The following is a 26,000-nucleotide window of genomic DNA, read 5'->3' on the forward strand; positions in this document are numbered from 1 at the left end:
CTCCGAGTCGGGGCTCCAGGGGCCGCGGAGTGCGGCCGCTAGAATGCCTGGGTTCGCAGACAGTTCCGTTCATATTTCCTGTCCTAATGACTCCCCTCCCTGTTATACTTAATTAAAACCAGGAAAGGGGGGCTGGGGGGGTATAATTAGGGAAGTCTCCAGCCGCTGCTTAATGAGCCAGTAATTAACCAGCCAGGGAGGGGAGCTGGCCTCTCGCCAGGCTAGGGAGAGAGGCGGCCTCTGGCCTCACCTTCCTGCTCCCCCCGTGCCCCTCCCCCACAGCCCTCAACACCAGTCTTCTTTAGTCCAGAGGATAATTACGTTTATTCGTACAACCAGAACATCAGACTCGAGCAGCAGTGGGGAGGCGGGGTGGGCAGTGCTAAGTGTCGGTTCACAGCCTGTAGGCCCCTCAGTCCTGGGGGCTGGGGGTGCTGGTGGTAGGGTGGGAGGATGGTCTGTCTTTTTTTGCAATGCCCTGTCTCCCTTCTTAATGTGTCTCAAGACTCTAACCTTGGGAGATTTGCCTTTTCTAGGGAGATGGAGGCCTGAGCCCTCAGACTCTGCCTTATGGGTGTCTGACTGGGGTGTCTCCACAGCTCAGGACCAAGACTTCCAGCCACTCCTTGGGATCAGAGGAGGGGGTGTCCCTCAGTGGCTAGGATCCTCTCACCTCTTCAAACTGCCGTGTACTGGCGAAGGGAGTCAAATGACCATCCTACCTTGACTATTCCCAGGGTTTGTGGACTTTTACCCCCTCTATTCCCCAGAAAGGTGGATGAGGGTGATGAATATTGAGATTTCTCCCAGGTCCTTCAGTCTCTGGCGCCCCTGCCAAGCAGGAGAAGAGGGCATGCAATGGGCTGCCAGCTTTGAGCCCCAGGAGTGCGGAGTGCCTGGTGGGGAGGAGGGGCTCAAGTCTCAGCAGGTATGTGTGGGGGGCCGAGACCTTTGCTCCTCCATTCGACCCCCACCCTGAACTCTCAGCAGCAACTCCAGGAGCTCCTGTCCCCCTGGGGGTAGGGGAGGCTCTGACCGCTGGGCTTCCATCCGCTGGCTCTGGAGTAGAGGGAAGGGAGGTTGTCGGTAAGATTTTAAGAGGAATAGGCCCTGAAAGGAGCCAAGGCTGGTGAAAGGGGTCTGTAGGACACCTGTGATGGGGATGGGGGGGATCAGGCCTGGCAAAGGGGTGGGATGCTGGGGAAATGAGGAGTAGGGCCCAAAAGACAACAAGGGCCAACGAACTGGCAAGCCTGGGTCTTGCCTTCTGGGGAGGTGTCTCACCTGGTGACTGAGGATAGTGCTGTAGAGCTGTTCTCTCTCCTCAAGAGGCCGAAGTGGGGCTGGGGCTATGCTTGGGGGGTTCTGAGGGATGTGGAAGGTGGCTCTTTGCTCCTCTAGGCGGCGGGACTGGGCCTCAGCCACCAAATCCAGAAGGAGCTCAGTCTGTAGGGAGAGCAGGGAGGCGGAGCAGGGCCCCAGGGCTGGGGAAAGGAAGGGTAGGGCTCAGAGACCCAGAGAAATTGGCAGACAGGAGGGGTGGTGGTGCAAGGTGATTAGGAACTTGTGGTCAGAGCTGAGGGGGAGTAGTGGGGAGTTAAGAGATGGAGAGAGGGCCCACGATGGGAATGGCCTTGGTAATGGGATCAGGAAGGATGTGGGCACCAAGGTCAGGGAGCTCCCTGGCCTGGTGAGGGTACCTGTGTGGCGGGTCCCTGGAGGAGGAGGGGACGGAGGAGCAGATCGCCAAGGCCTAGTGGTGGTATTCACAGGGGGCCAGTCCTGCTCATCCTGATGGGGGCCTTGATGCTGGGAGACATCCGGTCCAGTCAGGCGGGGGAGTGGTGGGCCAACAGCCCATTTCCTCTCTCTCTGTCTCTTTTCCTGCCTCAGTTTGCCCAAGCCCTTCCAAGTCCCCTGAATCCCCTGTCAGTACGTCTCTGCCCTATGTCGCATCACCTCCCTTTCTCCCAGTGTTAGCCTCCCCGACCCAGTGCGCAGCTCACCTGTTCACCATCCTCTTCCTCCTGGGGTCTCTCGGCCTCCATCCCCTGGGGGGAGAGAAACTGATGGGGGAGGGATAGCTGGGATTTGGGAGGAGGGCTGGAACCCTAGGTTCCTGAGGGGAGTGGGGGCTGGAAGGGGTGGGGGTGAGCCAGGGGCTGGATGCCTGGGTACTGAGCAGGAAGCTGGGTTCCTGGTCAGCCCCCCCACTGGCCCCGCCCATCCCTTTCAACTTCCTCCAGTTCTCTTTTCCCACCCAAACTGCTTGCTTGACCGCTCTTGCCCCAGGGGAGCACAGAGACTGGGAAAAGCTCCTCCAGCTGCAGTAGTGGAGGAGGTTCATGGTGGGGAAGGACTCTTGGCCTCCTCATCTCCAGAGGCTCAGTAGACGCCCCCCAAGGCCAGACTCTGTTCTCTCCACTCCCCTCCTCCCCTTTAGCTCTTTCTGTCAACACAGGAACTAGCTACACAGGAAGTGGTTTTGCTCTTCAGAGCCCCTCTCCCTTCCTCAGGTCCCTTTCCTAAGAGACCCCAATGTAGGCTTTGACCCTTCCCTGTATCCCAGTTTCCCGCAGACTTATGGGGACTGGGAGGGGCATGGTTGCATTGGGAAGCAGAGGACTCAGATCCAGGGATATTGGGCCATGAAACATGTACACATACCCCTAGCAGTGGTGCCAACCAACACACACTATTCCATAAATATGGAGTTACCAAATAGTTATCCCTGCCCTCTAGGTGCTTACAGTCTATTCAGGGGACAAGATATGTACCAAATGTGAGCCAAGGGGCAGGGGAAACTTTCCTCTGGCCATGAATAAAAGATGTAGGAATGGAATAGGGAGACAGCCACCTTCCTGGCTTGGTCTCTGTGCTGGTCAGGCTGGCTGGCACAGGGTGGGAGCAGGATAAAGATATTTTGGGACCTCTAAATGGCAACCAGCCATATTATGTTTGCAGCTGAGTGGCTTGGAGCATGAAATGTAATAAAGAGATCTGGTTCCACCACTTCATGCTTGCAATCTCGGGCAAATAAAATGTCTGTGCCTCAGTTTCTCAGAGCAAAATGGAGCTTTTTTAGCATCTACCTTACTATAGAGTTGATGTGAGGATTAAATGTGTAAAAGTATTTGGCATATAGTGAATGCTCAATAAATAAGTTACTATTAGCTTTCAAAATGCCTCATGCCTCCATGTCTCAGGCCTATCACCATTAAAGAGGTGTAACCATGTTTCTGAAAGGTGGATAATGTTTGAGGTGCTCTCTGCATCTTCATCTTGAGGCCTGAGGAATAATTAAATGCCCTTGGAAGAGGAGGAAGGTGTGTGTGTGTGTGTGTGTGTGTGTGTGTGGTTTCTCCCTGGGCTACCAGACTCTTGCTTTCAGATGATACCCCAAATTAACACAGTACCCACAACTCTACTTATTCTTGCTCTTGAAACTGTGCTTAAAACCTCCATCCAAAGGGATGACATTGATCTTAGGGTGCAAAATTCTGAAAACACTATGTAGTCATTCCCATATTTTTTCCCATTCCACTCTTAAAAAAAATAAAGTTAACATTTCAGATAAGCTTTATTATGGGGTGACAGATCTGAGGTTTTTAAATAGTGATAGGGGGGATGAGTGGTCCTTCATCCCTGTTGATGGTTTGTTGAAGAGGGAAGTGGAGAGAGTGCAAGGAGTCATCAGCTGGAGTGGCCTTTGGCCCCCCACTTCAGCACCTACACAGTGCCTGGCATACAGTGGGCACTCAATAAATATTTGTTAGCCATTTGTGGGTGCTGGGGGTAACGGGTAATAGAGACTTCCTTTGGGTACCATATACAGGAAAGACTGTCTTACATCTTCTGTGTCTGGAGTTATTGGTTCCAGTTCAGAGGTAATTCCCCAATCCCACTCCACCCTTCGGTAGCCCCTCACCCTTATTTTCTGGGAGAAGGCTGGGCCCTCTTCATTCAGCACCCTAAGCCCTTTTTCCAGGGCTATACCTTTTCCGTGTGGAAGAGAATGAGTGGGCATACACTCATTTGGGGAGGGAGATCATAGGACCCTTCACTTTTGGGGTTCCAGGATCTGAGAAATCTGGAGTCCTTCCAGACTGTCCTATCATGGATGTTCACTTCTAGAATCCCTGTCTTGTGGTGTCCTATTTTTGACCCTCGCCTCCCGCGTTTAAAGGTATTACTTCGTGGGTTGGGGGTCCCCAAGCAACTCGAGGGGATCCCCGCTCTGGGGACGGAGTGAGGCAAGGAGGCGGGATCGGCAAGGAGGCGTTGGAGGTGGGGCCGCAGGCTCCCAGGGTCACCCAATCGCAGGGCCAGTCGTCAGCCGAGGCCACACCCCCGCCCCCGGCCGAGACCGCGGACCTTCCTCGCGCGACCCCGGTGTGGGGCCGAGGCCCGCGCATGCCTGCAGGAAGCCTACGGGCCCCGGGAGACGCACCGCCCGCCGCCCCTCCCCTCGACGGGCGCCGGCCGCGAGAGGAGGCCCCGCCCCCACGGGCGGCCCAGGCGGCGGACGGGGTGTGGCCCCCTCGCGGGCCCGCCCCCGCGGACAGCGTCCGGCCGCGCGGCACAGCCCCGCCCGCGCGCGGGGGCGAGCTTCCCGACGCGGCCCGGGGGCGGGGGCGGGGGGCGGGGCCGACCCCGCGGGCCCGCGCCTCCAGCGGCCCCGCCCCCTCCAGCAGCGCCAGCAGGTCCCAGTGGCTGCGCTGACGGGCGACGTCCGCGGGCGTGAGCCCCGCCTGGTCCCTCAGTCCTCGGGCCGCTCCCCGCCCCAGCAGCAGCCGGGCGGCCTCCACCGCGCCTTCTCGGGCGGCCAGGAACAGCGGCGTCTGCTCCTGCGGCGCCGGAACAGCGGGGGGGTTGGGGCGGTCAGGGGCGGACCGAGGCGGTCAGGGGCGAGGGGCGGGACGGTCAGGGGCGAGGGGCGGGGCGAGGGGCGGGACGGTCAGGGGCGAGGGGCGGGGCGAGGCAGTCAGGGGCGAGGGGCGGGGCGAGGGGCGGGATGGTCAGGGGCGAGGGGCGGGGCGAGGCGGTCAGGGGCGAGGGGCGGGACGGTCAGGGGCGAGGGGCGGGGCGAGGCGGTCAGGGGCGAGGGGCGGGGCGAGGCGGTCAGGGGCGAGGGGCGGGGCGAGGCCACACCCGCCGCGCCGCCGCTCCCGGGCTCCCCCGCCCAGGTCCCCCCGCCCCCCCGGGCTTTCCGCGCTCCCTCGCCCGGTTTCGTTGTTAGTGGGGACCCCGTCCCGGTCTGACCCTGCCGTCCTGGGCGTCCTTGTCGGCTCCGGCCTGCAGGAGGCAGCGGGCGGCCCGGGCGTTGTTGACGGCGGCGGCCCAGTGCAGCGCGGTTTTTCCTGGGGGACGACGTGGGGGACTGTCAGCCCGAGGCCGGGGGCCAGACGCCTGCGTGTCTGGTTCCCACGGACTCGGGTTTTGGGCCGCGGGGCGGCCTCGAAGGCGGAAGCGTTGTCCGGGTGACCGCCGGCCGGCAGGAAGCCTAGTGACGTCCCCCGCGCGCGGGAGGGACAATGGGACATTGTTCTGGGCTGGGCAGGACCGGAGACCTCCCCGCCAGGCCCCTCCCCCCACGGAGGCTCCTTCCTCAGCCTAAGGCGAGGAGGTAGGGGAGGGGGCCCAGAAGCTAGGTGAGAGGGAAGACCCAGTGTCCAGGTGGTCCCTCGGGGGCTTCCTTTTGTGCATCTTACACCCACCTGTGCCACTTTTCCATAGCACAACACCACCCTCTCCAGATCCGTACCCCATTTATCTCTGGCCCCCACATCTGCTTGCGCTGCAATCAGTTCTTCAACCAGGTCCTCCACCGCCAGCCTGGCGGCCAGCATCAGGGCTGTGGTCCCGTCCTCTGTCCGCGCATCCACCGCAGTCTGTCTGCTGCGGAGTAGGAGCTGGGGGTCCAGAGAGGGCCTGTGATTCTGGCATGTCCTGGACTGCTAGCTCAGGCCCGCCACTCCAAATCCATATCCAGCCATCTGTGGTTTCTCTCTCAGATGTCCAATCTCACATCATCTTCCTCTCTGACAACCCCTAGGGGATGCTTTTGCCCAGCTTTACTTACCAGTTTCCCTGTAGGGGCCCCAGGGTGCACTGACCTGGCAAACCTCCTGAGCATCAGCAGCCACAGCGGTGTGAAGAGGGGTGCGCCCTGCTCTGTCTGGCTGGTTGGGGTTGGCTCCAGCCTCAAGGAGGCGGCGGGCAGCGGTTGGCCGGGAGAATCGGGCAGCCAGGTGCAGGGGGGTCTCCCCAGTGCCCACAGTGTGAGCCTGGGGACAGGCCCCTCCACCCAACAGAGGTTCCCAGGGCTCAGGGCTTCCCAACCATGCCCCCTGGAAGGTCCTGGACTCCACTCCCCCACAGCAAACTGCTGACATCAGGGGTGTCACCCCATCTGTGGGTGGAAGACATGAGGAATGGGAGACAAGTCAATCAAAAAGGACATAACTGGGGAAGGAGGAGAACATGGAGGCTCAGGGAGTATCAGCCCCAGGTGTCAGGAAGCCCAGCTCTGGCTCTTGCTTTCGTGTGGCTTCAGTCAAATGACTTTTTTTACTTTGTGCTTCGGTTTCCTTGTCTGTAAAAGGACCAGTAGGCCTTAATTCTTTAACATTCCAAGGCAGTGGTTCCCATCCTTGAGTCTGTATCAGACTTACCTGGGGAGCTGGTGAAAACATGAATTCCCCAGTATCTCAGATTTCTGAGCCGGTAGCTCTGGAGTGGAGCCTGAGAATTTATATTTCTAACAATTTCCCTGGTGATGCTCATTTGTCTGTCTTGGGACCACACTTTGAGTGTCACTATTCTAAGGCAGTAACCCTAATTTTGGTTTTCTCAGTTCTAATATCAAAAGGCTTTCTGATTCTAAAAGAGTCAAAGGGAGCTTTCCTTTGCTTGGTCTGGGTTGGCTCACATACCGGGTCCACGGGTGTCCACGTCAGGGACATCCATCTCTGATTCCTGGGGAGGAGTCAGCATGGCTGCCTGGGGGAGCTCCTGACAGTCACTGCTCAGAGGCCAGAGCTGGCACTTGGAGGGTGAGGCCATTTCTTCAGCCTTAGGGATCAGAACAAGGATCAGTGAAGGAAGGTGACTTGTCCCTTCAACTCTGCCGTCACCTCAGGATCATTTCTGCCCCAGTGTTTTCAGCAGGCTCACCTCCTCTCCTTCCTCAGGGCCTGAGCACATCACCACTCCATCCTCATCAACTCCTGCCTCTGGCTTCAGGGCTCTGGAAGAGGGTGTTTGGGTAGAGGACCTTCAGGGTCCCCAGGATTTCCAGCAGCCTGCCTTCCTCGGTCTCCTTCCTCTGCCATCAGCTTCTGATGATAAATATCTCCACAGGAAAGAGTCCCCTCCCGAAGCCCTTTTCCTCCTCACTCTTACTTGAGGCGGATGCTGTCTTCACCCAGGGGAGGCCGGCGTCTGCGGGGACCTGGCTGCGTTCGAGGCCTTCGAATGAACCCCGGGGGCAGCCAGAGGGCCCCATGCTCTCTGCGCCGCCTCCGGATGAGTTGAAGGACGAGAAGAGCCCCAAGGGCCAGGAGAATCACCCCGGCCACTGGTGAGCACAGCAAAGGCCAGGGAAGCTGGTTGGTGGGTGGTACTGGTGGGAGAGACATAGTCACAAAAGAGAGACCATTTCTGGGGAGGCTGGGTACTACTGTGAGACCTTTGGGCAAGTGCAGTGACTTCTTTCATCAGTTTTCTCATCTGTAAGGTGGTAATAATAATAGTACCTGCCTCATGGCATTGTCAGGAGGATTAAATGAGTAGATAATTAGAGCAAAGCCTGGCATGTAGTACGTGCTAAATGGGTTAGGATTCTTCTATGTACTGTGAGCGGTTTGATGGAGGGATGATTGGATTTAGTAGAGGATAAACCAGATGATAAAGGTTAAGTACTTAGGGAAATAAGGAAGGATATTGAAGAGCAGATGGGCCACGAGGAGATACAATTGGAAGAATGAGAGGTTCCGGGGGTCAGTCTCCACACAGAATATTTGGGGTCCCTACAGTCCTGTGTCATTTGGCCTCCATTGCTGGTTCTGCCATGAAAGTGGGCCTGGGAGCAAAGTAAGGGGAAGTGTGTGTGGGGGTCACCTACCCGTGCCAGCACGAGGATGGGCAGCCAGCAGGGGTCCTGGCAGCAGGTGCTCCAGGGTCCCCACCGCAGCCATTGCGGCAAGGAAGCGGAGCAGGAGCCCAGGATCCCAGGGACAGCGGGATGCAGGGTGGTCAGGGCCACAGCGGGACAAATCCACACCCATCACCACCACAAACCTGTGGGGGAGGTGCCTCAGAGACCCCTGTGTTGGTCCCTGGCTCCCTTCCTTCCACCCGTTAAAAAACTAATGTCCGCCCCATCCCTCTGCCCGGCCTCCTTACCCAGTGCTGAGAGAGTCTGTCTCCTTGCCTAAAGGCTGTGTTTGAGGGGTTACTCTCTCCTGATGTGAAGGGTCCGGGGTTCCTCCCAGCTCCTCTTCGGCCTGGGCCCCAGGATAGGGATACACCATGTCTTTGCCATCACTATCCTTCCTTACCCAGAGCCCCACTCTCAGAGTCAGGGATAGCACCCGGGCCAGGGCAAGCAACTGCTGGTCCAGGGCTGGGGGGCTCAGGACCACCAGCAGGGCCAGGGAGGGCCCCCATTCCGAACCCCCATCTTTAGGCCTGCAGTCACCCCCATCCCAGCCACATTCCGCAGTGTTGCAGCCTTTCTCGCAGTGTCCATTGTGGAAGTGATCGTGGCAGTACTGGTCATAGGCTGGACTGTGGGGTGAGGAGAGGGGGACTCAGAATCCCCAAAGGAACCTGACTCCCTTCCTCATTCCAGAGAGCTGCCTGATATTACACTGCCTCTAGGGCACTGGTTGCTAAATGGGGAAAGCTCTCGAGCAATGGGCTTAGGCAGGCCCTGGGTGGCAGATAGTCTAGTGTAATGTCTGTGACACCTTTGTCTCCGAAGACTGTAGCCTCTCCTTGCCCTCCCAAGCTTTCTTATCTCCCTGAAGGAGAGACCAAGACCCTTCTCCTTCAGGGGTGCTGTTTGCTAGGGGAGATGCTCCATGGCACCTGGGCTTAGAGAGAGAGGCTTGAGCTCAGAGCTCCCACAACCTTTAGAGAGGAGCTCGGACAGAGGCAATGCACTTCTTCCTGGTCCCCATGTTAAATATTGATGCTGCCCTATTCCCCAGGGCTGGACCCTAGTGTCTTATACCCCTATTGAGCAACGGTTATTTGGGTGGAAACTCCCCAGAGCTTGAGGCTGTGTTCACACTGAGACCCAGAGGCATCTGTGTTCTTCCCCCTGCCTCCCCCTGCCTCCCCCTGCCCTCCACCCACCCCCAACCCCAAGTCAGGGTTTCAGGCTCACGTGCAGGCTGGAGGAGTCTCACAGTCATAGCCATCAAACAAACACTCTGCAGAGTCACACTGCGGGTGGCACTGCCCATCCCGGAAGAGGAGCCAGCATCGGGAGTGGGAGGGGCAGCCTTTCCAGGGGTCCGGGACCCCCAGGGAGCAGTCTCCCCCATCCCAGTTTCCTCCAGGGCCACTGCAGCCAGCGTCACAGGCCCCATCTCCACCTCTGCCCTCACATCCCCTTGCTCCGGGCCTCTGGCACTGGGGCCCTGGAGAGCTGGGAGGGCAGGAACATCGGAAGCCTGGGGGCCCCAGCCCAGGGATCTCTGAGCAACTGCCATTGTGTAGGCATGGAGAAGGAGGGCCACAGCCATGAGGAGCCGGTGGGTTCAGGCAGTCAGGGCCCCCGTAGCCATCGAGGCAGGCGCAGCGGGGTGGGAAGCCAGGTTTAGGGGAGGGCAGACACAGGCCACCATGGTGGCAGTGATGGAAGCCACAGGAGGGGGCTCTGTGGCTGCAGGTGGGGCCCTCAAAACCCTGTGGAGAGGAGAGAGATGTTGGGGAAGCTCCTTGTATTCTTCATCCCCCGTCTCGCCCCTGCAAAGGGTTAAGATAATTCAAAGGGTCCGAGTCTCATATCTGGAAGGGGCCTCAGAGAGCATCAGATTCATCACTTTATAGATGTTGAAACCATGGTCCATAGTATTTTCACACAAGGACATACTACACAGTGGTGAAAATGGATGAGCCATAGCTGTGTGCAACAACTTGGGAGACTGAGCCCTTACAGAGCAGTAGTAATTAAACTGAGATTCTCTTCATCCTTGGACACAGTGTTATATACGGTTTCTCTCTCTGGAAGTAGAACAGGATGGAGGAACACAGAAGTACACATGAGTTACTGTTACTGTTGTAATTAGGTTAGGTTTATAGGTGTTATGTTGTAAGGATAATAAGAAGGACATGAACAAACCAATGATGTTAGTGTGTCATGCATCTGAGGTCCATAAACACATGCATAAGACTTAACCCAATATCATGCATCCGAGGTCCATAAACACACACATACACACAGAGGTGAAAGACCTTATTCATGGTCACCCAGCCTGACTTTGGGGCCTTTCCTTAGGCAGTGCCTATGATTTCTGAAAATTCCATTCATGCTACCACTTGATCCTGCCTTTCCCCCTGAACTGCATCTGAAGAGTCGCTCACCACCATGAACAGGGGCTAGCTTTCACGGGTAATTCCCACTCCAGTGCTCCCTGGGCTCACCTCTAGGATCCCAGCTCAGGCATTCTCACCTGGCATCAGTGTTAGGGGCAGAAGAGAAGACAGCTTTGTAGACACTCACCTGGGGGCAGTGGCAGGTGAAACCCAGGGGTGGTCCTGCTGTGGTCTCACAAGACCCTCCGTGGGAGCAGGGCTGGCTCTGGCAGGGGTCTGTCTCCACTTCACACCACTGGCCTATGGTGGGGTGGGATTAGACCTCACACACTGCTTTGGTCAATGCTTCCTTCCTAGCTCATTCCTGGGAGTTGACCCAGCATTAACCTGCACAGGTAGAGGGATCCTGGGGCATGTTCTCAGGGGTGGGGTTTAGAGGCAGGGGGATGGACACAATGACTAGGTGGGGATTGTGAGCTCAGCTGTGCCTCAGAGGTGCCTGCGCACACCTTCCCAGGCCTCACCTGTGTATCCAGGCAGACACTGGCAGTAGAAGGCATTGGCCAGAGAATGGCAGGCTGCAGTGCCTGTGGGGTGGCAGGGCCGGTCCAGACACTCATCTACGTCTCCCTCACAGCGCAGCCCCACAAAGCCTGGAGGGCAGGTGCAATAGTAGCCTCCAGGTTTGGGGGTGCAGGTCCCATGGTTGTGACAGGGCTGGGACTGACAAGCGTTGGATTCCTTTGAGCAGTTCTGTCCATTGTAGCCTGGGGCACACTGCCGGCAAAGAGGGTCAGACAGGGAACTAGTCATTTGGGCCGTCCCAACACTACAGGGGACCTAGCTCAAGATCCTTTGCCCTGTCCCCTCCCCACCTTCCAGTTCAAACATCATTCAACTCACCATCTGTCACAGCCCTGTGTAGCTAACCCTTCCATCTCAACTCCATGATACACATTCAGTAGCATGCAACTTAACCCCTCCAGCAGCCCCAAAGCATCCTATGGCACATTGCCACTGAGGTAATTTTTGGTAAGACCTCCCTCCCCTAGCCACACCTCTGCCAGGTTCTTTCAGGCTTTACTGATTAATTTGTAAGCATTTATTGAATGCCTGCTTTGTGCCAGGCTCTGTTGTAGGCACTAGGGATATGAAGAAATTTAGAACTCCTCCCTGCTTCCATGAAGTTCTCAGTCAACCAGAGGCAAGAGACCACTAGCATGTATTATATGATTCTCATACACAACCTCATGAAACTCTCCCCCAAACCCTGCATGTGTCTTATCTCATTTGATTCTTACTTTACAGAAAAGTTGACTGATTCCTGGAAAGACTGAGTGACTTGCACAAGTCTGGTCGGTGGCAGAGCTGGGATGCAGCGCGAGTCTGTGACTTCCTAACCAGTACCCTGAAGCCTTCTGGGTTTGTTTTATACCACTCTGCCAGGGGGGAGGGTCATTGATGAGGTCTGTACCATGTGCTGAGTTCTTGCAAGAGCAAAGAGAGTGTGTGAGACACACTACCAGGAAAGCTTCAGAAAAGTGAAGAAAAAGGGAATTATGGAGAATCCAAGGAGTGGCCAAAGGGTTGGGAGAAGCAGGCGAGCGGGGTGTTTTGGGGATGTCTGAGAGAAGGAGTCTCAGGAAAGGGGAGGTAAAGCTGAGTAGTGGGTACAGGGGTGTTTACTACTAATTAGTACCCTTCTTTTGTGTATGTTTGAAAATGCTCATGATAAAAAGTTAAAAAGTAAAATTGAAAAGTTAAAGAGAATGCTTAGGGGATCTGCATCAGGCTTTTTTATCCAGAGTCAGGGTTCTTTTTCTTTTTCTCTTTCTTTCTTTCTTTCTTTCTTTCTTTCTTTCTTTCTTTCTTTCTTTCTTTCTTTCTTTCTTTCTTTTCTTTCTTTCTTTCTTTTTTTTTTTTTTGATAGAGGTTATGGGGGAGACACAGTGGGAGAGGGAGAGAGAGGATCCCAAGCAGGCTTCAAGCCCAGCCCAGAGCCTGGCTCAAGGGCTCCATCTCATGACCCTGTGATCATGACTGGAGCTGAAATCAAGAGTCAGATGCTTAACCCCAAAGTTGGGGTCCTGAGTATAGGCATCAGGCTACTCAGACTTGAATCCTAGCTTTGCCTCTGCTGCTCAGTGACCAGAACCACCAAAGAGAAGCCCAAACCCAGTCTGGAGAGAAGCTAGGGACATTCTCCTGAGGAAGGCACATCTTGGGCACCATCCAATGGAAGAGGTATGGGGAAGGGCTGGAAGAGCCAGTAGATGGGGTGTGTAGGGAAGCCAGTAGCAGCTGGAGCAGAGAGAAGGAGGGTGGGGGCGGGGTGAGATGAGACCTGAGAGGCGGGCAAGGCTGGGTCACGTGGGTTTTGAACTTCAGGGTCAGAGAGGTGGGCAGCCACAGAAGGGAGTGACAGGTCAACTTAAATTTTCAACAGAGCACCCTGGTAACAGAGTAAAGGCTGAGCCTACAGGCTGACAAATATGGAGTTGGGACAGTAATCCTCAGGGTGAAGGATTACTGAGGTAATCCTCAGGGTACCCAGGTGGTATGCAACAAAGCCGGATGGAGCAGTGGGACAAAGGGTGAAGGAGGAAAGACAGAGTGGTGAAAGATTTAGGAGGCAAAGGGCATGAGCTGGTGGTGGGTTGGATGTGTGGGGTAAAGAAAGGAAAGGAGATGACTGTATCACTGCCCTGCCCAGGTACTTTTCCCACAGCTGGTCCGCCCGGTCCCCCCTCCCCGTTGTTCTTCTCAAGACCTGCTTACCTGGCAGAGATACCCATTGGGCTGGGCTATGCAGGTGGCCCCATGTTGGCAGGGTCTGGACTCACATGGGTTTACCCTGTCCTGGCAGGTACTGCCTTGGAATCCAGGAGGGCAGTGGCAGAAATAGGAGGAGCCACTGTCAATGCAGAGGCCTCCGTTCTGGCACAGGGAAGAAGCTGCTATGCCTGAGGAAAAAGGCAAAGAGGGATGGAAAAGGCTAAGTCGAGTGGAAAGGTTCTCAGGGGCCCCAGACCCTGAGCAGAGAGGCTCTTGGAGATCACGAACATTCTTGGGGTGGGTGGAGGCTACTTGAAGCCTGAGGACTCAGTAACTCCTGGTGCTAAAGAAGTTATAATATCAAGATCCCCCTCCTGCTCGTTCTGCCAGAATGGAGAGAAGTGATCTCTTATTAAGCTTATTAGATCATCATAAGCACCCATATCCTTGCTTTAAAACAAGTCTCAAGCAAGAAGGAACTCAAAGGAAACTTCAGGTGGGTGTTTAACTAATGACTTGGGTCTGTCCCCTGAATTTGCATCCTCTGATGTTCTCTTGCTATGATTCCCATCCCCTCACCCCACAGGAGGCTCCTTCCTGAGTTCTGCTCATGGTCAGCCTCATTTGGTTGAGGGAGGTATTCTTTCACAAGGGGAGTTGACATAACATCAGAGTGAGTGGGGGAACAGCTGTTGAGTTGAGTGCCATTGGGTTAAGTATGATCTACTCTGGTTGAGTTATGATGATAGTGACAGTTCAGTTGCTTCTCATTGAGTTGTGTCCCTGTGGTTGTTTCAACTGGAGTCTTATTGGCTAGACTGGTTGGTGTTGCTTGAGTTGTGTTGAGTTGTGTTAGGCTGCCCTGAGGGTTGAGCTGTAGAATCACTAATAGTGTTTGTTCTGTGTTACTTTGAGTCTTAGTTGGTTGTTTTGGCTAAGTGTTGTGTGTGGATGCCTTTAGGGCTCAGGTAGAGGGGGACACCCTTCTCTCTTTGTTTGCTCCCCACTTGGTCCTTGGGTTAGTACCTTGGCTCAGAGCAGCCTTCTGACAGAAGGACAGTGGAAGGTTGCAGAGAGGCCCGGTCCATCCTTGGAGGCACAGGCACTGGAAGGAGGGCCCAGTCTGGAGGCAGTAGGAATTGTGTGGACAGGGCTTCTGGGCACATAAATCCATCAGAGTCTGAGGTTTGGGAAGGAGCATGAGACAGAGCTGAATATTATGTTTTTAGGCCCAGCGATGGTCTTCTACCAGCTTCTCAAAATCCTAAGCTCTCAAATTCTCTCCTGAATGGTCTGGGGCCAGGTGATAGCCCCCCTACCCCACCCTGATTTTCTTTAATGCCCACATCCCAGAACAGTCTCTGGGATCAGAGATTCTTTTGTTCCTCCTATTCCTTGCAAACCTCAAGCTGGACCTCCACTCCCACATCCCAAACCCCCTTTCACGTGGGTACCTCTTCCAAGCTCCCAGTTCTGTCTTCTAGTCCTGGAGACCCTCCACTAGAGCCCTCCAGCCACCACCCTCCTCAGCACACTTGGCTCAGCGCCCCTCCTCACCTGGCAGCTGCCTCCCGTGTAGCCAGGGGAGCAGAGACAGTGGGGACCCTGAGGGCCATCTTGGCAAGTTGCCCTGTTCCTACAGGGGCTGGAACAGGACAGACACAGGGCACAGTGGGAGGAAGTCCAGGCCATCAAAGGGGAGGGAATGTGACGTGATGGTGAGATGGGGAGCCAGGAAGGGAGGCAGCGTGAAAGGATGTGGGGTATGGAATGTGAGGTAGTCTCTCCAGAGGAGATGGAGAGGCAGAGTGGGGAGGCCAAGGGTGCCCTCTCTTCCTCTAGGGGTCTTTGCTCACTTGTCTGCGCAGCTGGGACGGGTCCTTTCCTCGCAGTGGGGGCCCTGGAAGCCCGCAGCACAGAGGCAGGAGGAGGTGCCAGGCCTGTTCACACAGGTACCCCCATTGAGGCACGGGGCTGGAGAGAGGAGGCTGTGAGGGCTTGGGTTCCTTGCCCGTAACCTGGCCTGTGACCTCAGTCACACCACACACAGGACGTACATGCCCTCCCTGCTGGCCCCATCAAAAGAGCATCCCATAATGGTGCTCAATTAAGTGTTTTTCTTATAGCATAGACACACCCTGACCAATTCCTCTGTCCCCTGTGGCCCAGCTGAAGGACACGGCAGGCACTCACCAGAGGCACAGTGGTCAGTGCTGGTCTGACAGTGGGGCCCAGTGTGGCTTGGAGGGCAGGTGCAGGAATAGCCCCTAGGGCTGGGGCTACAGGAGCCACCGTTGAGACAGGGCCCTGAGTGACAAGCTGTCACCTCCTCGCTGCAGGTAGGGCCTGTAGGAAATGAGGAGGTTCTGAGAAAGGGAACCCTCTTCTCTCTTGTCTTCTTCTACCTCCCTCTCCTTCCTTTTCCTCATCCCCATCCCTGTTCTCTCCCATCCAACCTCTTTTCTCACCACCTCCTGCACATCACCTGCATTCCCTGCAGTCTCTGTTCCATTCTCCTTGGTAGTGACCAAGACCCAGAGTCCTTGGACACATGTCTTTACTGCTCTTGGTTAGAGAGTAGCCAGCCCAGAATGCCTGTGGTTTAGGGAGGGCCTCACCTGTGTGGCCTGGGGGGCAGGTGCAGTTGTAGCCAGAGGGCTGGGGATGGCAGGTCCCCCCATGGGCACAGGGCATGGAGATGCAGCCTCCCAGCTCTGCTTCACATGCTGGTCCTGTCCAGCCCACATCACACACACATGAGGATCTGGTCATAAAGAGAAAGGGGAGAGTTTTTTCTTCTAGTGTTTTTCTCTCCCCTCCCCATTGGTCAGCCCCCTAAGACCTCTTGTTTTTTAGCCCTGAGACTCTGGCTCCTTTCTTCATTGGCTCTGCACTCAGCATTGTCCCCCTTCCATACTATACATGTGAACATGTACATATGTCTTTCTTATAACTTGTTTATTGTCTGTCTTTCCTCATTAGAATGAAGGCTCCATGAGAACAGACATGTTGTCTCTTTTGTTATGTGTGGTTCCCCCAGTGCCTTGAAAAGTATCCACACATAGCAGGTGCCCAGTGTTTGTCCAATGGATGTTGAGTTGGCCCTGGGATTTAGTGCTTTTCTTTCTGCTCTCACCGCCTACCCCTCTGTTTCTCCCGTGATTTATGAACTCCCTCCTCCATGGGATAGCACTCACTAGTTGCGCCTTCATGTTGGCTGTGACCTCAGCACTTTGCCATCTCCTTCCTCTTCCCTCTTGGTCATTCCCCACCAGCTTGCCCCTCACTGTCTGTCTTCTCCTGCCCTAACTGAGGAGGACCCAGAGGACAGTAAAAATGAGGAGGGGCTGGAAGGTTACCTCTGGCAATGTCCATGGTGGCAGGTGCAGTTGTCCTCAATGGGGGCACACCCAGGGCTTCCATCAGGGCAGAGGCAGTGGGCCTTGTCCTGGCATTTTTGCTTGGGTTGGCACAGGCTGGGAGCACACAGGGGAACCTCACAGAGATGACCTGGGGTGGGGAGATGGGTCAAAGAGAAAACAGAATCCCTCCATATCCTCAATGGGACCAAAGCCACTTCTTACATATGACTTGCTTACTCCCCATGAACCTGTGCTTCAGTGGTTCCCTGCTACCTCAGGCTAACTTCCTCAGAATGACACACGGGGCCCTGCATGACACGATTTTCCTACAACTGCTGTGCTCCTCAGTTTCACTCTGTTGCACCCTAAACTCAGGACGTTCTGTGGTTCCTTAAGTGGGGATGTGCTTTTCTTCTGTTCACACCTTTGTGCATCAGTTACCTGCAGCTAAAACATGCAATCATTCTATTTTGACAAACTCCTACCCATTCTTGAAGACTCAGCTTAGCCATCACCTCCTCCATGAAGGGAGAGACCTCTCATCTCTAGTCTGGTTGGATTGTCCTTTGTGCTCCTATTGAATCCTATGTCCTCTCTCAGAGCACCTCTGGGCCATTGCCCACAAGAGACTTCTTGGTCTCTCTGCACTATATTTAAAGCCAGTTGAGAGCAGCTTTCTTACTCTGCTTATAGGGCATAGGAGACTTAATACGTTCTTGCTAAGTAAGTGCACAGATGGCTTCCTGTTTCTGAACCCTGATCACACCATTCCTGTTTGGCCCAGTTTGGTTTCTACCAATGACACCTGCTGTCAGCACTCAGGTTGCATAACTCGGAGGAGTTCCAGTCTCATTCTCTTCTCACATCCCAACCCTCAAATGCCCAGCAATAGCCTCTGCTCCACCCCAAATGGGCTCAACTATCCTGTCAGTCCTTTCTAACGCCTCCCCTGCTGACCTGTGAAGCCAGAGGGGCAGAGGCAAGAGAAGGCTCCGGGGAGATCCAGGCAGCTGGCTCCAGTGGGGCAGGGGCCACTCAGGCACTCGTCCACCTCTGCCTGACAGTGTGGACCTTCAAAGCCTATGGCACAGCAGGATGGTCAGAGGGCTGCATGCAGGTCTGCCCTTTGTCCCCACTCTCCCCTCCAGTGTGTGAGCTCTGGTTTACCTGGGAGACACTCGCAATGGAAAGATCCAGGCTGGTCCTGGCACTGACCCCCATTGGCACAGGGAGAGCTTGCACACTCATTGATGTCTTCCTCACACTGGGAGCCTGTGAATCCTGGTGGGGCAGGGAGCAAGTGGGGAGAGATTGCAAAGTTGTCTCTCTCTCCTTCCTTCCTTCCTTCCTTCCTTCCTTCCTTCCTTCCTTCAACTTTCTCTAGAGTTATTAGGGAGTGTTTTTTGTTTTTGTTTTTTTAATGATAGTCACACAGAGAGAGAGAGAGAGAGAGAGAGAGAGAATGAGAGAGAGAGGCAGAGACACAGGTAGAGGGAGAAGCAGGCTCCATGCACCGGGAGCCCGATGTGGGACTCGATCCCGGGTCTCCAGGATCGCGCCCTGGGCCAAAGGCAGGCGCTAAACTGCTGTGTCACCCAGGGATCCCCAGTTATTAGGGAGTTTGTTACAAATAGTTGTGACTGAGCTATATAGGTATGATTTCATGGATTCAAACAAGAAATTTAGAGTCAATACTGATCTTTAGCCTTCCATTTACATATACGGAAATAACATTGCTACAAATTGCAATGGAGAGAATCTTGTTTCCAATGGCTTGGTTTGGGGGTCGTCTACATGTTTCATTATATAGTGAAGGCACCAACTGGGGGCTTCTCAAATAGTGATTTGGGTTTCAGAACATTAACAGCATAACTTATAACTTGGTGGCTTTGTTCTTCACATAAATAAAGCATAACTGGATATTTGTGTCAATGCTGAAAATACATTGTATCAAAAGCATAAATGCAAGTCCTGGCCCTTCCCCTCAACAGAGTGAACCTGGAAGGCTTCCCAGAGCAAACACTGGAGATGCCAGCAGGATGATGCTCAGCCACCTGCCAGCTGTGTGACTTTGAGCAAGCTACTCAAGCTCTCTAGGCTCCAGTTCCCTCTTCTGTAAAAGGGGAATAATGCAACCTATCTTATGGTGTCATTGAAAGGTTTAAATGAGGGAATGCTTGAAAAGTACACAACCAAGTGTAAATAGTAATGGAGTAAATAATCAAGGAACATCCATTATCATCATAGCAGGGAACAGAGGGATCCGATGAAGCTGAGAAGGAAGGCCTGGGGCAGTGTTCGCTGCATCCAGGGTGACCAGTGCCAAGAGCAGCCCAGGATCCCTAGGAACAGGGAGAGCCTACTGAGGACTCTGGAGGAGGGCCAGAAAGGGTGGTTTAGGTAAATATGCACTCACCGGGCAGGCAGACACAGAGGAAGCTGTTGAGCCCATCGTGGCAGTCAGCCTGGTTCAGGCACGGAGCAGAGGCACACTCGTCAGTCTCCACCTCACAGAACTGCCCTTCTAGGCCTGAGGACACGGAGGTGTGGTGTGGGCTGAGGCTCAGCTGGGTTGGCCTGACTGGGCCGCTCACACATTCTGCCCAGGAAGCCTGGGTTCTAGAACCAGCATGTGCCCCCGTCAGGCAGCCCCTCCCAGGTGCTCTCTGACTGCGGGCCGGGGAGATGAGCCCTCAGTCCTGCTACCCTGCTGTGTGTGGCTCTGCCTTCTTCAGATATAAAGGCTCAGGGAGCACAGCACCTGCTGGGTCCTGTGGGAGCTGCAAGGAGGTACCTTTTGAGGCCGTTCGCTGCACAGAAGGTGGGCTCATCCGTTGGGGCTAATGAGCCTGGAGGTCCTCATGGCACAAATGAGACAAATGGGTATCTGCTCCAAGGGGAGCCAAGCCCCTTGTTCTTCCTGAGCAGGCATTTGGGAAGCTGGTTGGTCCCAGATCTGTCCTGCATCTTTGGGCTTGTCCTAGTATCATTCTCACCCTGACCCGAAACTGGCTCGGCCTCTAGACCTCAGCTGCCTCCCATTTCTTACCTGGGGCATCTTGGTAACTATCCCTGGCCCTCGGATTGCTGGGCAGTTTTCTCTACTTTTTACTCTGGATGCTGCTCAATTGAGGAAGGCTGTTTTGTGTAGTGGCTAAATCTGTGGAAGCCCTGGGCTTGAATCCCTGCCCCGTTGCTTACTAGCTGGACAGATCACTTAATCTCCCTGTGCCTCAGTTTCTTCATTTGTAAAATGGGCACAGCTAAAATGCTGACCTCATAGGATTGTTGCAGAGATGACAAAATGCATGGAAGATGCTTAGGTGGTACCTGGCACTAAGTAAGCTAGTATTTTTCTGGTTTCATTCAGCTTCCTGATATTGGCTCTGTCTCTGTGTCCCTGGGGAGAACTTTTTCCCTCTTAGAACCAGCTTGGAGGGACACCCGAGAGGCTCAGCGGTTGAGCGTCTGCCTTTGACCCAGGGTGTGATCCTGGAGCCCTGAGATTGAGTCCCCACATCGGGCTCTCTGCATGGAGCCTGCTTCTGCCTCTGCCTATGTCTCTGCTTCTCTCTCTGTGTGTCTCTCATGAATGAATAAAATTAAAAAGAACAAATTGTATATAGTTCCTACTTCCAGGATTCTATAATGCTCTGGGCTGAATGCGGTGCTAAACTGCTGAGCCACCCAGGCTCATTTATTTATTCTTGAGAGACACACAGAGAGTGATAGAGAGAGGCAGAGACACAGGCAGAGGAAGAAGCAGGCTCCATGCAGGGAACCCGATGCGGGACTTGACCCTGCGTCTCCAGGATCATGCTCTGGGCTGAAGGCGGCGCTAAACTGCTGAGCCACCCAGGCTGCCCATAAATAAATTCTTAAAAAACAAAACAAAACAAAACACCTAGCTTGGAGGTAGGTGCAGCCTTGTGGCATTTATTTTTCCTCTTGCACCAAATTGAAGCATATAGGCTTTGGGATTTTAAGGGTCTACTCAATTACTACAGGGGAGAGTTCCTCTGATTAGGAGGGACATTCTGAGTTGGCATGAGCAGAGGCTGCTGCCGTGCTGCCCTTTCTCGACCAGCTTCTGTCTACAGCGGACCAGGTTGTGCACTTTACATGACCATGAAATGAATGCTTCCCCCTCACCCCCAGACTTGAGCAGTGCACAAGCTCATTATCATCTGTGGCAGCCCTTCTCCTAGGAACCATAGGTTTCCCGGAGATTTTATCTGGGGCAGGGAGATGAGAAGCATTCTTTGGTAACTGACCCCAACTGGTCTGGGGCCGTTTGTGTTCTGCAGGGGTCATGTCTCGTGGGTTCAGGATGAGTCCCCTGTGTCCTCTACCCAAGGCCCACTGCATCTGGTACCTGGTGGGCAGAGACAGTGGAAGGTGGCAAGTAGGTCCAGGCAGGTGCTGCCGGGGTGGCAGGGCTGGGACAGGCACTCATTGTGATCAGCCTCACAGCGGGAGCCCGTGTAGCCAGGGGGACAGAGGCAGTTGAAGGAGCCGGGGGTGTTGAGGCAAGAGCCGCCGTGTTCACAGGGACTGGGGCCTTGCTGGGCTGGGAGGAGAGAAGAGTCAGGAATCCACAGGAGCCCCGAGTGGAAGGGCAAAGAGGTCAGACTGCCAGGGAAGGCATGAGGGCCAGAGTGTGGCAGGGGAGAGCAAATCAGAGAAAGAGCCAGTGTCTTTAAGACAGAGATGAATTAACTGGGACCTGGAGGGCTGAGCATTGTTGCGAAGACCGTGCAGGGAAGAGATGCCAGATCCGGACAAAATCAGAAGAGAGATGGTTATATTTTTTGTTTGAAAGACAATTTGCAGAGGCTGCTTGGGGGGCTCAGAGAGGATCGGATGCGGGGGTGCCTCACCCATCTGACACTCATCCAGGTCCTGGTGGCAGGTGGGCCCTGAGTAGCCAGGTTGACAAAGGCAGAGTGTGGAGCCTGTCAGGGGGTTGGTGCTGCACTGGGCTTCCCCGTGGCACGGCTGGCTCAGGCACATGTCCTCCATGTGGCACAGGAGTCCTGGAGGGCAGGGTGGGCATGAAGCTCTCGGGGCTGCACGGAACTCCCAGCTGCCCTGCTGGTGCCTCTCGCGCTCGCCGTCTCTACCGCCAACTCCCATGCCCTCTGGCACACCTGTGCGGCCAGGTGGGCAGAGGCAGGAGAAGGAGCCCACGCGGTCAATGCAGGTGGATCCTGGGGCACAGGTGGCAGCAGCACAGTCATCCAGGTTCTCTTCACAGCCTGTGCCTCCCCAGCCACTCACACACACGCAATGGAAGCTGCCAGCCGAGTTCTGGCAGGTACCCCCGTTTCTGCAGTGAAGGGGACCCTGGGTCTCACATTCGTCCACATCTTCAGAGCAGTCCCAACCTGCGGGGGGCAGGGTAGGAAGGGGACAAAGGCTGGAGCTGGGAGTCCTGTGAGGAGGGGAGGCCGGGGCTGACCATCCGGGCCGCAGGTGCCATGGGCCTGGCTTGCACAACTCACCTGTCCAGGCCTCTGGGCAGCGGCAGGTGTAGGTGCTCAGCCCATCCTGGCAAGTGCCCCCATTCTGACACTCGTGCCCAGCACAGTCATCTGGGTTCACCTCACAGCCTAGGCCTGTGAGACCTGATGGGGTCATGAGATTAGCTGAGGAAAAGGGGACCTCCCTACCCAGAGAGAGAGGCTGCAGGTGAGGACACACCTTGGGGGCAGAGGCAGAGATGGAAAGTGGAATCTCTCCCTGGAACCAGCTGACAGGTGCCCCCATTGGGACAGCCACTAGGGGGGCAGGGTCCTGGCTGAAGCTCACAGTGCGGACCCTCCCGCCCAGTAGGGCAGTGACACCAGAAAGATCCCAGGGTGTTATGGCAGGAAGTGCCCTTGGGGCAGGGTCCCGGGTCCAGGAAACACTCGTTGATATCGTGTTCGCAGGCATGGCCCTCGAAGCCAGGTGGGCAGAGGCACTGGATCTGGGGGTGTGTGGCCAGACACACTCCTCCATTGATGCAGGGGTTGGCTGAGCAGAAGTCCTGAAGCTGGCACTGCTCACCTGAGGCAGAGGACAGAGGGGGCTGCCTGTAGTTCTGCACAAATCCCAGCTCATCTGAGATAACTCAGCTCTCACTCTGGATTATCTCTGTGTCTGATTTTCATGTTTCCTTCCATTTCCTCCCATACCTGCCTTGCCCTGCTTCACCACCCCTCGCCTCGGATTTGCCATTCTGGAAAATAGAACATGTCGTTGATGGTGGAGATATGGCAGATTGGCCCTACCTGAGCAAATCTGGGTCCTTCTAGTGGGGACCTTTCCTTGGTGGGGAGGTGAAAAGCACCCGGCCACTGCAGGCAGGAGACTTAGCACTGCTGTGCCACAAGGCTGTGCGCCCTCAGACAGTTGTCTGGCCTCTCTTGTCTGGGTTCCCTAATCTTTAGGTGGCTACAGGGTTCCAGATAGTGATAAGGAGCTGCACCTCTCAGCCGTTTGCACCAGTGGCAATGGCGGTGGTGGCCCCTGGCACTGAGCTATGTCAGTGCCTCCTGAGCATCGCTCCCTTTCCTCCTCTCAATGACCTTATGAGGTGTGGACATCAGCTGACAACCAAGGACGTAGAGAGTTAGTGCAAGGGCACAGGTCTCATCCATGGTGAGCTGGCACCCAGACCTGGGGAAGGGCTGCCCAGAACCCCGCTCCAAGCACAGGGCTGGGCAAGTTGCCACTGTGATCCTTCTTGTCACACAGCCTGGTCTCTCACCCCCAAGTCCTCAGAATTACCTGGACAGTTAAAAAGTCTCCATGCCTGGGTGCAGCCCAGACCCACTAAATCAGCCTCTCTGGGATGTGGGCATCAGTATGTTTAGGGCTTTCCAGGTAATTGCTGTGCCTCAGCAAGTTTGAGGAGCTCCCTTCTAGTCCACTGCTCACAGAGCACTTCCCTACCCATGTAGCCTTCACTGCCCTGTCCAGTCCCCTCCGTCCTGGTAGGTCAGAGGAGCCTTCCTCTCCTGAGGCCCTTTGCTGTTCTGCACCCCTGCCTACTTGCTCAGGCTAGCATACCCTGCTCCTGCACCCCACCCCCACTCTCCCCACATCCTTGCCCCAGGGCTGCACCCTTCTTCCCAGGATTGACACCCATTCCTCTCTCTGGGTCAGAGCCCTTCCACCCTCATTACACTTTCCACTAGCACATCTATCCAGGTGCTGCTCTGGGCTCCCACTCCTCAGAATAGAGGCCATCCAGATGACCATAATGCAGAATCCTGGAGGTTCCCCTGCCCCACCTTGTGCTGGGCGTTAACCCTCTGGCTGCTGGACGGAGGGGCCAGGGAAACAGGCCAGGGTGGTGCACTAAAAGGGGCTATGGCAGGAGACATTTACGGACAAGTTTGGAAAGACTTCATTTTAACCATTGGTGCAGCCATGCTGGTGAATGTCAGTCTCAGGTAAATCGTCAGCAAGAGTCAGCTTCTTGATTCGCACAGCCTCTGTCCTCAGAAGGGCTCCCTGTATCTCAGACTCCAGCTCTGTCTTTCCCAGCCAGCTGCTCCTGTCCCCCCCCCCACCCCGCTTCCCCCTCAGTGCTCACCTGTCCATCCAGGCAGGCAGGAGCACTGTGGGCGGCCTGAGGCCTGGATGTGGCAGCGGCCCATTTTGGAACAGAAGGAAGAACAGGGGTCCTTGAGCAGGGCCTGGCACCTCTGGCCAGTGAAGCCAGAGGGGCAGGTGCAGGAGAAGCTGGGGGCTAAGGGAGAGGGAAGGCCAGGGGAGCCTGGGAGGGCAGGAAGCAGGGCTTGGCAGCTGCCCCCATTCTGGCAGAGCTGGGCATCCTGGCAGGGGTCGGGAAACTGGCAAGTCTCACCCAGGAAGCCAGGTGCACACCTGAGCAGGGGAGGAGAGAGGACAGCTTACTCACTGGGCCCTCTTTGCCTTCTCTCCCACCTCCCTCAGAGCCGTTACTTCCTCTCTTTCTCCTTTCTTCCCAGTCCCCCCTCCACCCTGCTCTCCTTCCCCGTTCCAGTCTCCCAGTCCCAGGAGGCACACTCACTGGCAGGTCCCTTGTCCCTGAGATAGGCTCAGGCAGGTGCCTCCATTGGCACAGGGTTCTGGGGAGTCCCCACACGGCAGCACTAGGGATGGAGATGAGGATGGGATGGGCCTGGGGAGTACTGTGCTCCCCATTTCTCCCTCTGGGTACTCTGGAGGGACCTGCCTGTAGTAGCCCGACGCGGGCTCTCTCGGACCACCGCCTCTGTTCCTGGTCCCCACGTGGTGCTCTTGCCCCAGTGCCCCCCCCTCCCCAATCCCAGGCCCAGGCCTCTAGATCCTCTTCGCTATTAATCCCCACCCCCTTTCCTGTTTATCCTCTGGCCTCCCAAGCCCAGGCCTCCCAAGCCCAGCCTCAGACTCAATCCCGGAAGCCCTGACAACAGGGCTCAGGAGGGGGCCCTGGGGACTCCAGGAAGGTGAATGGCTGAGACGTAGAAGGGATTTCCTCCCGGAAGAGCCCAGCATTGAGCCATCGGGGGTGGGGACAGCTGGACGGGGAAAGGGACTTGGTCCTAGAACCCTTGACCTTCCCATGTCTCCATCTCTTGCTTTCTTGTCATCGCCTCCCCTAGCAGGTGGTCAGTTTTTTCCCTCTTCACCTCCTAAATGCCATCTCAAGAGCCCCCTGTCCCAGCTGGGTTCTCTCTGGGAGCAGGCACCCTCCTAGCCATTCCTCTGACAGTTACCGCCCCTGGCTCAGGCCCCAAAGCCTGTTTGTGCAGCTCCGGTGGCAGAGTCTGCTCTCCCTACATTGGGCAAGGGGGTGAAACTCACCTCCATCCAGTGTCCCCTCAAAGCACCAGGCTTGGCCCTCTGCCCCCAACCCACCGACACCCTCTTAAGGAAGGTGGGTCCCCGCACTCTCCCACCCCATTGCCTCACCTCTGGTCTTGACAACCGAGTGACACAGCAACAGCAGCAGCAGAGAAGGGGGCTGCATTCCAGAGTCCCTGCCCCAAACCCAGATCCCCTCCCACCTCCTCAGGCAAGGACTCTGAGAGCCCTCACTGGGGCAGGAGCTACCTCCCCTGCTCCCACAGCCCCTTCCTCCTCCTCTGCCTGAAGCAAGCCTCACGTCTGAGCTGTTTCCTGAGTCACACAATGTCCTGGACACCCTAGTGATGGGAGGGGGAGGAGTGGAGGAACATTGAGGGGGATGAGGGAGGGGCCTTCTGTCCCCAACAACCCCTGGGGACCGGAGGAATGGGACTGTGTGGTGGTAGGGCAGGTGAGAGGAGGGGAGCACAGGGCTTGGAGTGAGGGGGCTCT

General features: G+C 55.7%; 2 protein-coding genes across 20 annotated transcripts in view; one reads left to right on the forward strand and one right to left on the reverse strand.

Annotated features, from left to right (window-relative positions):
- Window positions 1–300: 300 nt before the first annotated feature.
- NOTCH4 (notch receptor 4) lies at window positions 301–25,804 on the reverse strand. 4 transcript variants are annotated; one of them, XM_072728222.1, is made up of 33 exons: window positions 25,614–25,804; window positions 24,730–24,811; window positions 24,271–24,563; window positions 22,389–22,736; window positions 22,190–22,312; window positions 21,836–22,072; window positions 21,566–21,721; window positions 21,061–21,255; window positions 19,102–19,215; window positions 17,853–17,966; window positions 17,643–17,765; window positions 16,683–16,833; window positions 15,942–16,087; window positions 15,517–15,669; window positions 15,180–15,297; window positions 14,881–14,968; window positions 14,350–14,503; window positions 13,327–13,511; window positions 11,073–11,325; window positions 10,736–10,848; window positions 9,395–9,918; window positions 8,407–8,790; window positions 8,126–8,301; window positions 7,405–7,624; window positions 7,177–7,249; window positions 6,936–7,074; window positions 6,117–6,412; window positions 5,765–5,912; window positions 5,263–5,360; window positions 2,007–2,051; window positions 1,701–1,809; window positions 1,285–1,484; window positions 301–1,059 (listed from the first exon to the last, which is right to left on the reverse strand). In XM_072728222.1, exons 1-33 carry the CDS (start codon window positions 25,669–25,671, stop codon window positions 922–924), a joined length of 5,754 nt encoding a protein of 1,917 aa, XP_072584323.1. In that variant the 5' UTR covers window positions 25,672–25,804; the 3' UTR covers window positions 301–921. The 4 variants fall into 4 exon arrangements, with proteins under 4 accessions (XP_072584323.1, XP_072584330.1, XP_072584339.1 ...); XM_072728229.1 differs by having other exon boundaries at window positions 622–831; XM_072728238.1 differs by lacking the exon at window positions 301–1,059 and having other exon boundaries at window positions 1,312–1,446.
- Window positions 7,449–26,000, forward strand: part of LOC112913645 (butyrophilin-like protein 1) — a 57,699-nt gene continuing 39,147 nt past the window's right edge. For 15 of the 16 annotated variants that reach the window (XM_072728245.1, XM_072728265.1, XM_072728340.1 and 12 more), the window contains exons 1-2: window positions 7,449–7,582; window positions 11,857–11,970. The gene's annotated coding sequence lies outside the window, so the exon portion shown is untranslated. Of the gene's footprint in view, window positions 7,583–11,856; window positions 11,971–26,000 lie in introns of those variants that run through there. The other variant, XM_072728258.1, reaches the window with a different exon arrangement.

The sequence above is a fragment of the Vulpes vulpes genome, chromosome 1, assembly GCF_048418805.1.
Source record: "Vulpes vulpes isolate BD-2025 chromosome 1, VulVul3, whole genome shotgun sequence".
Classification (NCBI taxonomy): domain Eukaryota; kingdom Metazoa; phylum Chordata; class Mammalia; order Carnivora; family Canidae; genus Vulpes; species Vulpes vulpes.

Bases quoted from the DNA above. Each gene is read 5' to 3' on its own strand.
- NOTCH4 (XM_072728212.1), bottom strand. From the start codon at position 25,671: ATGCAGCCCCCTTCTCTGCTGCTGCTGTTGCTGTGTCACTCGGTTGTC. The intron at 16,834-17,642 runs GTCAGCAGGGGA...TCCCCACCCCAG, and splicing joins CTGCCCCTCTGGCTTCACAG to GTCATCTCTGTGAGGTTCCC. The intron at 9,919-10,735 runs GTGAGTGTCTAC...TCCTCTCCACAG, and splicing joins TCACCTGCCACTGCCCCCAG to GGTTTTGAGGGCCCCACCTG.